This window comes from Schizophyllum commune (genome assembly GCF_000143185.2).
Source record: "Schizophyllum commune H4-8 unplaced genomic scaffold SCHCOscaffold_9, whole genome shotgun sequence".
NCBI lineage: Eukaryota > Fungi > Basidiomycota > Agaricomycetes > Agaricales > Schizophyllaceae > Schizophyllum > Schizophyllum commune.
In genome coordinates, this window is record NW_026089546.1 from 1,350,298 (window position 1) to 1,360,979 (window position 10,682).

At 57.0% G+C, this 10,682-nt stretch overlaps 5 protein-coding genes across 5 annotated transcripts; 3 read left to right on the forward strand and 2 right to left on the reverse strand.

Annotated features, from left to right (window-relative positions):
- Positions 1 to 554: 554 nt before the first annotated feature.
- Positions 555 to 3,002, forward strand: SCHCODRAFT_0250298 (phosphoribosylglycinamide synthetase; the record flags this gene model as incomplete). Its single annotated transcript, XM_050343139.1, has 9 exons — positions 555 to 695; positions 751 to 967; positions 1,023 to 1,417; positions 1,475 to 1,624; positions 1,673 to 1,719; positions 1,776 to 1,891; positions 1,941 to 1,991; positions 2,045 to 2,510; positions 2,561 to 3,002. The coding sequence occupies 9 exons, from the start codon at positions 555 to 557 to the stop codon at positions 3,000 to 3,002; spliced, it is 2,025 nt and encodes a 674-aa protein (XP_050198857.1).
- Positions 3,003 to 3,280: 278 nt separating this feature from the next.
- On the reverse strand, positions 3,281 to 7,067 carry SCHCODRAFT_02511402 (uncharacterized protein; the record flags this gene model as incomplete). The annotated part of the gene is made up of 11 exons (XM_003029750.2): positions 3,281 to 4,343; positions 4,392 to 4,839; positions 4,895 to 5,009; positions 5,061 to 5,220; positions 5,270 to 5,496; positions 5,552 to 5,619; positions 5,675 to 6,011; positions 6,065 to 6,544; positions 6,593 to 6,647; positions 6,700 to 6,732; positions 6,784 to 7,067. The coding sequence occupies 11 exons, from the start codon at positions 7,065 to 7,067 to the stop codon at positions 3,281 to 3,283; spliced, it is 3,270 nt and encodes a 1,089-aa protein (XP_003029796.1).
- Positions 7,068 to 7,729: 662 nt separating this feature from the next.
- SCHCODRAFT_02634709 (uncharacterized protein) lies at positions 7,730 to 8,419 on the forward strand. Its single transcript, XM_003029350.2, has 2 exons — positions 7,730 to 8,115; positions 8,167 to 8,419. The coding sequence occupies exon 1, from the start codon at positions 7,741 to 7,743 to the stop codon at positions 8,101 to 8,103; it is 363 nt and encodes a 120-aa protein (XP_003029396.1). The 5' UTR covers positions 7,730 to 7,740; the 3' UTR covers positions 8,104 to 8,115; positions 8,167 to 8,419.
- On the forward strand, positions 8,358 to 9,149 carry SCHCODRAFT_02634711 (uncharacterized protein). The gene is made up of 4 exons (XM_050345824.1): positions 8,358 to 8,684; positions 8,736 to 8,829; positions 8,881 to 9,080; positions 9,131 to 9,149. Exons 1-3 carry the CDS (start codon positions 8,666 to 8,668, stop codon positions 9,032 to 9,034), a joined length of 267 nt encoding a protein of 88 aa, XP_050198858.1. The 5' UTR covers positions 8,358 to 8,665; the 3' UTR covers positions 9,035 to 9,080; positions 9,131 to 9,149.
- Positions 9,150 to 9,169: 20 nt separating this feature from the next.
- SCHCODRAFT_02634716 (uncharacterized protein) lies at positions 9,170 to 10,166 on the reverse strand (the record flags this gene model as incomplete). The annotated part of the gene is made up of 2 exons (XM_003029751.3): positions 9,170 to 9,992; positions 10,041 to 10,166. 2 exons carry the CDS (start codon positions 10,164 to 10,166, stop codon positions 9,294 to 9,296), a joined length of 825 nt encoding a protein of 274 aa, XP_003029797.1. The 3' UTR covers positions 9,170 to 9,293.
- Positions 10,167 to 10,682: the final 516 nt, after the last annotated feature.

Sequence of the window (10,682 nt, forward strand, 5' to 3'; positions counted from 1 at the left end):
TGTCCAGGAGGCTTCTCGAGGCCGCCCTGTCCATACACTCCACCGGGCGTGAGCAGTAACTCTACGTAATGACTGACATCATCTCCATCCATTCAATGCAGCCGCACTTAGCTCGTCACCTGAATTCGTAGTCGGCATACCACTCGCTATTGTCAGGACAAGGGTACCATCGTTGGGGCTCGCGACATATATCTGACCAAGTAGTGTATGCATATGCGAAGTAGTTACCCACACAGGCGCGATGCAGAGTATAGGAGGGCGTGAGGTGGCGGTGGCGGCGAGCTGCGAGGGCATCAGCTGAATGGGAGGTCTCGCCTGAAGGCTGGTTAGGAAGCAGTGGGCGGTCGAGGAGCGTCGACCAATTCGTTCCTGGTAGATCATTGACTCTGAGTAGCCCTCGGTTCCTTGCGTCGAGCGGAAGAGTCCATGATGGATCATGGGAGAAAGGAAGGAATGCCGGAGGTGTGGAGATTTCCAGTGCTGTGCTGAGCCGGGCCGAAGTTCCGGAACTCAACGAGCGGCAAGTTCCCCCATGGCGGTTGACTCTGACAGTCATGAGCACCAGCCCTGCGAATTCCAGCGATGCACAAAGCACCAAGAAGAAGCGGGCATGCGACTACTGCCGGCTGAAGCGGGTTATCTGCCATCCTCAGTCGAACGGGGAACCATGTCCCCGTTGTCTGGAGAAGGGTGTGGAGTACGCCCCCATCCAAACACATGCGAAGGTAGACGCTGACTTTGCTATCCAGATGCACAACTACTATATCTACGACTAGAAAACCGAGAGGCCAAGGCAAAAAGGCCCTGGCAAAGGAAGCTAAACGCAGGCAAGAAGCCGAGGCAGCTGAAGCCGAGGCTTCAAAAGCCACGAGCGTCTCGGTCAAGCAAGCCCAACCGTCGATACCTCCTTCTTTTCCAGATGACATCTATTTCATTCCCGGAGACTTGATGCGGGACGCTCTGGAAAGTAAGCAACTTCATCAAAGTCATCGTGGGCGATAATCTGACTGACAACCCAGTCATGGCAGAGATGGAGCCTGGCGGCAGTCCCGGGCTCTCTCCAGTCCCAAGACAGCGTGCCCTATTGGACAGTCGCGGCTGGGATATCCTTGCCCTAGCGCCACACGACCGGGTGCTTGCCTTGTGTTTACTCGCCATGGCTTCTCTCGTCTCTGTCGACCCTACCTACGTTGGATACCATCCGCAAGGGGGCCGCTTTCCGGACGCCCACACGAAGTGGGAGACGATATCCTTCTCGCGACTTGGAGATCCCGAGATGATTGCCCTTGGTCAGCGGAGAAGGGCGATTTGCGCACAGCTTTACGGCGAGGCGATGCGCCAAGCAACCTTGAGTGGAACCATGTCGCATGCTTGCCGCGAGAATGTGACGTCTTGCGGTCTTTTGAACATGCTCGACGTGAGTAAGTGCAGCACACATTCCTCCAATCTTCACATGCTGAGAGGCAGGTTTACAGTGCACAAGTCCGAGAGCAACCTTCCTTGGGCTACCGCATTCGTGTGGCAGTTGAGAACGCTCACTGAGCTCGATGTCGCCGACAAGATTTTTGAGATTTCGGACGGTCATGGAAGGGAGCTCGCTAGTTTTCAGTGGCGCTTAGGTTTGGTAAGCTATGTTGTCGCAATAACCCGCATCAAATTGACTCCTGTGCAGCTTCTGCTCGTCAGTAATTACGCCATCAGTGCTGGCAAAAATTTGCCCTTGTACGCTGTCACGTATCCTGCTCTCTCTACGACGCTCATTGTGTCCTCCATAGCTCGGTTCACGATGAGGAACTTATATGCGTCGTGGAGCCACCATCCATCGAGGACGCAATCGTGCAAGCATCTACCCGACCTGGCGCTGTTCCTGTTATACAGCTCATGCACTCGGGTATGTAGATTGAGCCGCTTCGGTGCTTCGACTGACGGGTTGTCAGTAACCAAACGCAATATTCAACTTATACGCGACGCTCTGGAGAAAGTGGTCGGAGGTATGCATTGCAGATTCACCAATTACTCTCGCAAGCTCACCCATCTCTAGCTCACGCTCGTCGCCGTCCACCAGACGATCTCACCGTCATGCATCAAATTGTCGCCGCTGAGCAGCATCACCCCGTCCTAATGCGTGTGCGTCGACTAATCTATGCCCGTGTGGTCGGACCTGGCCAGCAAGTGCTACTCCATACCACGGCGGTCGCGTTCTGTGTCCTCACTGTCGCGCTGTATAATGCGCTTCACTCGCGCGCGGGTGAGGTCGACAGGTCGACAGCTATGACTGTGCAACTCGTGGCGCGCGCTCGAGCGCTGGCCGTACGGGCGATAGCGGATGCTGTGCGGGAAATACGCTCGATCGTCGTGCAACATTGGCTGCCCTTCACGCAGCGCTCCGGATTCGAGGCATGGGCGAAAGTGCTTGTCGACGATGACGGGGACGCTGCCAGCCTCGACAGCGGCCAAGCAAATGCGGGCGAATTCGTGGTTAGCGTGGATGAGCGCATTGAAACATTGGAGCAGTACGCTCTTTTGTTCTCACATGATGATTTTTACTGACGGTATACAGGCTTAGAAAATGCATCATGTTCACCGCTTTCATCGGGGTCGACCGCACCGAATTCGTACCTGCGATAGACGCCAAACTCGACCTCCTTCGCGCGCGTCTAGCGCAGCAAAGGTCCGCAAGCCATAATTCCACGCCCTGCTCGATGCCGGACGGATTCACGTCGACCAGCTCGAGGCCGTCGACCGAATCTTGGGGCAGCGACCCTTCGCTGCTGACACCGTCTCTCGACCAGTCGCAAACCCCTTCGTTCTGGATCTCGCCGCCGAATGACTGGGACTTCACATCCGAAGACTGGATGTCGCAGCTGGCAGGATCGTCGGGCTTGTCGCAGACGAGTGAAGGGCATGCAGGTCCAGGGGCTGCTTCGGACTTCGATTTCCTACATAATGTAGGCATGGCTGGAGGGAACATGGACGCTTCCCTTCGAGCACCTTGGGGATAGAATACACTATATGGTCTGGCGTTATTGATTTCTACTTTGGCCACAACCTCGCGGTCATATGACAAGTTCGACTTGCGGAACCGACATTATTTGCTCAAGCTCACAAATTGTGTGCCACTCAGTGCAGGTCTAACTGAGTGGGTTGAAGATACACCAAATCGGCCTAAACCATCCATACAATCATGCGCCCAAAAAGAAACTATGGCTACAGTTGTCAAGTCGCGATGTTACAATTAATAAAGCTATATTGCAGTTCCCTCGACGTCCTCCCACGTTCATCATCTTCTGTAATCCCGCGGAGCATCGTAAGCGGACGATGGGTGGTAGTTCGTGTATGTCTGCCCCCGTGCCGCAATGTTCTGTACGGGCCACGACCCTTCGGGAGAGTCGTAGGCCGAGTTGTTGTTTGGGGAGACGCCGTAGCCGTCGTCGAAAGGCGGCACTGGCGAAACCCTGGCGTAGCGCCCGTCGAAAGCGCGTGGCCCAGAGCCCATGCTCGGCTGTGGATCCAATCTCGTTTGCACCTGCAGACGAGGCTTGCTGTACATGGCGCTGCGATCCTCGAACGCTGGGATGGGCTCGTAAAGCAGCCGGCCGTCAAATGAGACGCCCTCGAACTGCCCGTAGGGTGAGACCCTGCCACCGTACGGTGCGTCGACCGAGCGACGCGGTACAGGGGGTGGCATATTGGCCGGAGGTGGCAGGTAAGGTCCCGCAAACGAAGTTCTCCGATCTGGGGCGGCATAGGGTTCCAGCAACGAGCCCCGCGTACTGCTGGCAGGCGCGCCCCGCGCATAGGACTCGTTGAACTTCGCAGACGTGCCGCCGTATCTGAGTTGCGCGTGCGAGCCTGTCCGCCGAATCGAGCTGATCGCCACCGGCCGCTCCGTCTCCTCCATGTCCACCGGGGAGGCGGAGCGCGGGCCTGCGTATGAAGGAATGTCCGCCCAAGGCGACAAGGTGTGGTTCACCGCTGGAGAGGCTGGATATGGCGTTGGCGAGGGATACGCTGCCCGTATGTCATCCGAATGGGATCGAGGCCTGTCGATCATTGATTGCAAGCTATCGTTCCGTGAGCGATAGGTTGCTGGAGGGATATCCGATGACTGCCTCGGTGGTATGGGGAGGGCACGACTAGGGGGATGATCCGCCGCGGTGTGCCGCCAGGTAGCCCAGTCTTCAGAAGCTGACAGAGGAGTGGTTTGTGCTTTCTCTGAAGAGGCGGAGAGTCTGTCCTCGACGCTGTTTTTGCGAGACGGTGCTCGACGTATACTTCTTGGAAGCGGTTCCGGGAGTCGTGATACATCTTCTGCAGAAGGCATCGCGTTCTTGAGATGTTCACTACAGGCTGGTTAGCGACAAACGTTGCACAGCAATCAGTGTACGCACATCATCAAGTCAACGTGCGGCCACCGAGGCACTGCCCATTCCAAGGCTTGCATCGCGATTTGGTAGTGCGCAAGTAGCTGGTCCATGACCTTGACATCAGGTCGCACATCCTCCACGCCCTCCTCCGCTAGACGCTGCCGCGCCTTGAGTTCCCACCATCCGAACAGCAGAGTACCGGCCGCTTGATACGCGGTAGCCGACAGGTTTGGTACATTCGCGTACCCATTCGGCAGCTGCTGTTGGATGATGCCCACGCACGCCTTCGCGGCATTCAGGCATATCGCCAGCGCCGGGTACGGACACGCGCGCTCCCGCTTGTACTGCTCGACGGTCGTCGGTGTACGCGGGATGAACGGTCGGTAGATCATCATCTGCGTGGTGTAGTAGTTCGTGAACAAGAACGCCGCTTGATTCGCGAAAATAGGGTCGTCAATACGATTCGGTTTCACTGCGTAGACCGCTCCATCAGCGCTCCAGAAGATCTGCGAGCAGAAAGGACGGACGGTGGTCGGGGACGGACACGACCCATTCCGTGAGTGAGGCGTTCAGCTGTGAGACGATGTGGTCAATGGATTGGGAGAACGGCCCGAGGGGCATGTCCGCCTTGTCCAGGGAGTACTGCGGGCAAAGTTTGGTTCCGGGTTCGACGGGGGAGCAGCCGAGACGCACCACAGTTCGCAACGTCCGCGCGATGATGCCCGAGAGCTTGATCATGAAGTTGAACGCGGTGATCTTGGAGGGCTTGTCCGGCGGCTGCTTGAAGTCTGTCTCCGGATCGCCGGTGTCCCAGTACTCGTCGTCCACTTCGGCGAGCATCTCGACGTCGAAGCTACCGCTCTTCAGCTAGGAAGGTACGAACGCAGAAGATGTCCTCTTACTCCTCTTCGCGGGTCGCGCATGGCCGTCCAAGGCTCGCGCTGTCCAGGCGGTCGAACAGAACCAAACACCACCAGGCGCGCTTCCAGAGCTCACGGTCTGCTGGTTTGAGGTCCTGGTAGATTGACTGCCTATGGGCGCCGATGTCCTGGGCCTTGACAGTGCCGACCGCAGTGTTGAGCCAAGCGGAGGCAAAGAAATGTGTCCCGCGCATGTACATGCGCTGTATCTGTCAAGTGAGGTTAGAAGCAGCCGACATTTGTTTCAGAAAGGATTCTGCCTACCGTGAACAGTTGTATCTCGTGCAGAGATGCCGGGTACAGTACACTACGATGACGCCTGACGATGATCTCTAGAATTGGGATGAATATGCAGAACATATCTGACGGCAAGTATAGATGACTTACGCATAGAGATATGGAACCATTGCGACCCCGCCGCGTGCCACTTCGGACCTTCAGAACCACTTGCGCACGATTCGGGTACCACCCGCAAATCATGGCTCCACCGTGAGGCAACTGCAAAGATGGCGAAGCAGACGGCGGCATACCACACATTACGCTTGTGCAACCCCGACCGCCATTGCCTTTCAAAGGTCGGGCGGTGAAGGAGCGGGATGTGCATGTTCGGGTAGGTGAAATAAAGATCGAATAGGGATGTTATGAGGTCGGGTGGTGGTAGTTGCTCCTGCACAGCTGCGAGCGTCTTCTCGATGTCTTTGTGGCCTTCGTTCTTGAGTTCCCACTGTGCAATGTATAATGTCAGCGAAAGAAGTCAGCTGCGATAAACGGGCGTACCTCCGGAGAAACCCAAAACTCCTTTCTGCGCAGCTGCGACTTGTCGGCCTCGGTGCGCAGTTTCGATGCGCTAGAGTCAGGCGGTGCATTCGACTCTGCTATGTGCAGGTCCTTGAACTTGCGCGTTGCAATGATCCATGGCGCGCCGCTCGCTTTGCCCACGAAGCGCACGTTGCGGTCCTCGGGCTTAGGTTCGGCGTCCGTGCTGGGTAGAGAAAGCCTAACGCCACCGGTGACGTCCTCAATCGTGAGTTCGGCGGCCTCTCCGGTGTGCCATTCGGAACCGGACTCCCCGTCGGACGAGCTGCCGAGGCGTGGGGGGAGGGGGGAGCTGGTGGAGGTGCTGGGGGTTTGTCTGGCGTCGTTGTGAACGGGGGATGGGCCGGAGTGTGTGCGTTGTCGGGAGCCGTCACGACTGGTCGAGTCTGTCCGCCAGGAGTCGCGTGGGAGGGGAGGCCCTAGGTCAATGTCCGGACGAAGCTGGGGATGTATGAGAATCACAACCATGAACAAAGACAGCTAATTCACCCGTCTGAGTAGGGCTTCAAGCCGCTCGAGCCTGTCCTCCATGCCGGTAATATACCTTAAAGGATTGAATGAGCGGCCACGATGCACCCTGAGCTGGAGGCATTTACGCTTTGGGCGGTCCCCTTGGTTTCGAGGTTTCCCTGCACGCGCAAGACGTTAGTGAGGCTCACGGGTTACGGCGGAGCACGCACATATAGGTACACGGTTTCTTCGTCTGCCTGCAGGTGCTGCAGACGCTGTCCGGCTGCGCCGGGCCGTCGCAGCGCGTTTTCCTTCGACGGCATGCATCACAGGCGCGATCTAGCTTCCTGCGCTTGCCGCTGGAGTTATCGGGGATGCGGTTCGAGGGCCCAGCTGAGTGGGCACGCTCGTCCGCACGCGCAGAGTATGCGTTGATCGACGACGGACCGGGATACGCGGAAGAGGGGGAAGGAGCGTCCTGCGCATTATAGTTGTGGAAGGAGGACCCGCGCATAGAAGTTGAGGCGCTGAGAGTCGTCACCCGGCCTATCTGCGAATCCTAGCAAGGGGCGCGCAGGTGAGATGGTGGAGGGAGAACAACAAGAGCGCTCTAGAGGGGTCAAGTGGCTCCGTATTCGGTCAGCGTGCAACTCGAATTACGAACCCGATCTTCCCGCCGCGATTGTAACCGGATGAACGTCTGAGTTGTTGTGACCGCTCAAATCGTGCTTACCAGTGATGTAGTCAGACAATTTCCGTGACGTTCGTCTCCTCGACATGCACTTGCTTGATTGGTCTATAACGAGGTATCTGCGATTAGGAGATGAACCTGCAAGCTTGCGAATGACGGTCACTGGCGGGCTGCTCGCCCGGGGCAGATCCGAGAGCTTGCCAGGGCGGCAGGGCCCGCCGGTCAACTGATCCAGATCACTCAGCCGGCCGCTCGCAAACTTTCCACGTGAAGTTGAACTTCGCATACAGAGCGCGCTTCTGGCAATCTTCCTGGGCTGATGCTGGGATTTCTATGTGGGCGCGTGGACAATTGTGCACAAGGCCGTACTTTCCTGAGTCGCTGCGCGTCAATGGCCATAAAGCTTTTTGACGTTGCCGGCGGCAATGCGGGTCCCACGTGGATATTCCCGACTTCGATGAATTTCACGTGGCATTCGTTTTTATCCGGTACCATTATGTTCGGAATTACAGCAGCTCGGCTCGGGCGCAAGTCTCTCGCTCGTTTGACCCCAGTTGCGCCTCGGAGGACAAAGGTCGACTACAACAGACCAGCACCACCTCCGCTACCCAAAGAGCAGCAGCGGGAATTCGAGGAGCTCGCGCGGAAGGCGCAGGCGCCCCTGGCAGGATCCACGGGCAAGGACGCGGAGGTCGACCTCGCGCTACATCCTGACGCACCTCGTCCGGTCGAGCCCGAGTTCGAAGGGGACGTGAATCCGAGGACGGGAGAGCAGAATGGGCCGAAGCGCGAGCCAGTACGCAAGTGGATCGAGGAAGAGGGCGACTGGAGCTTTAAAGGCCGGGTGTCCGACTTCTAATTCGGGTATTAGGTTGGTGCATCTACTGCTTAGAGATCGTCATGCAACTCACCCAGATTGCAGCTTGGTTGGTTGTATATTCATACCGCCTTGGCATCCAGTGAGATTGCAGGGCTACACCCTTCAGGGCGTCCCGGCACGAGCGCTGGAGCTCGGACCTCAGATTCCACAGCAATGACGACGCTGCACAGTTCACATACTTACCCGTCCTCCGGGCGCTCTGCGCCTGTGTTATTACACACCTTGGCACATTCGTCAATATTCCATCCGCCTCTCACCAACAACGGCGCAGTGACCCTGCGTGGGCGCGATGATCTATAAGCTCCGGAAGACTCACTTTGAGGTGGGTACTGGCTCGAAAAAAGGAGCGAGCATCATATGGCGGCTCTTTCGCCTGTGCGACCCCTGTTTGCGTGCTTTCGTCGGCTACGTTCGTAAGTTCCTCGGTCACCTCACGACGTATTTCTCTAGCTTTCACTTCATCAGATTCGAACGCTGAGATTCAACTTCAAAAAAGCATCGACCACTCCGTCTTTATATCATATAATCCAACGTAAAGCGAATGGCAAGTCGCAACAGGACTGAGGCAGAATGAGGACAACCGACAGACGTATCGAACAAAGGCCACTTACCACGCGTCGGAAATCCTGTCGAACCTTTGCCTTCGCCTACAGGCTCTCTGTCTTCGCCGGCTGCTGCTTCGCAGGCAATGTCGCTGTCGGGCAGCTGGAATGTCCTCAGACACTATACGTTGAGCTGCCAAGCTGTACCTCTCACCTCTCCCGTCGCAATCATACTAACAATTGTTGGGATCGCGGTGACGGATAGTTTGAAGCTGGGCTTCCTCTTTTCGGGAGACGCCGTGCTCCGAATCGATATGGCCCTGGTGGCGAAGACGACTGCTGGCCGCTGCGCCAGTCTCAGGTGCTGACGTCGCAGTAAAGGCGAGCTGGATGTTCGTTGGAGGATGAAGCCACGGTGCGTCATGTTCCTTTTCAATAGGTTGATGGTGCTTACGCGGCTGAAAGTGTTCAACCCCTCCCCCTTATATATCTTACAGGCGCCTCAAGAATTGCAGTCGACGTCAGGCGGAGGTTAGGCGGTTTAGAAGCACCGGAACGCGTCCTCTGTTAGCCTATGGCCCCAGGCAGAAGTTTCTCGTGGAGCCTTTGCTGTACATGCCACGCCGCTTACAACTGTTTACTGACTTTGTAAGAACTCTGCTCGCGCATCCCAGCCACAACACCAACACCTGCACCCGCATTTTCGCCTGCAACCTTCGTCACCGCCTTCGCCAACTGATGGGCCCGCGCATTTCCAGGGATGCCACAGTGCGCCGGAACCCACTCGACGAGGATTGACCTCGAGGGATCCCCTCTAAGGAACCCGTACATCCGATTCAGAATATCAGTGTACTGCCCCGTAACGTCGCGTTTGCGACCTCCGCCGAGGATCTGGAGGCACCTCACGACGAGATCGTCGTCGGGGTGGATGCGCAGGTGTTTGACGTCGTGACGTTTCGCGTACTCGATTCCGTCTTCCACACCGATATGTGCACCCACGACTTCAGCCATCTGAAGGCTGGCGGATCCCTTCAACCGGCGACTCCGCGCGAAGACCTCTTGCAAACCACCAGTCGAGCCAGCCAGGAATCCGACTGCCGCCGCGCCGACCCGCGGATACACGTCCATGGATGGACGCCGCGACCCATCAGGGTAGACCAGCAATACCCTTGCGGAAGACGCCAACAGTCTTGTGACATCTGTGTTGTGCGCCTTAGCCGCAGCTTTCCTATCCTTCTCGTCGGTTGACGCGGTGGCTCTCAAGGTGAGGCGTCCGTCCTTCATGAACTCGCCGAGCGAGCGGGTGACGCAGGAGGATGTGTCTTTCTGTCAGAGGTCAGGAGGTACGTGCATATGTTCACTTTCAGGGCTCACTTGTATGTTATAACTGGCGCCAGTCTGTGGCACTGGACTCTGCGTCGCGACCTTGCTAGCAGAGCGCAAGACGGTGTGGCCTCCGACGTGAGCTGTGGTACGGCGAGAGATGAGGGTGCGTAACATGTTGCTTGGCGACGCAGCCCATCCACCTCGCCCTAAATAATGGACTTGGAGATAGCCTCGCCATTGAGATGACGCAACGAGGAGGGGATCGCGGCACTCATTGAGCTTGTCGGCGACGAGGAAGCACCAGAGAGGTTGGCACAGGTTCCAAATCCTAGTATCGCCTAAGGAGCACTCCACAGAAGGCGAAGGCAATCCTTGGGCTCTGTGCAAGATGTATATGACCTTCGCTTGCCAGAAGACTTCGGGCCCTGCAGCACTGAAGAGCTACTTGCATGCCTCCTTGAGCACCGGATGCAGCCATTCACGACGTCACTGGACGAGGTTGGATCGTTGTGGTTGCGGAGGACGTGACCAGAAATACCGAGTACACTATATCGAGCTATAGAAGCAGCAGTGCTCAGCATACTAAGTCAAGGAACGAAGCCAAGTAGGTGAAGAACTGAACATTGAGCACGCAGATAAGCACATTTTCCCCATTTGGCAGTATGGCGCGTATCGAAGCGCGTGGTATCC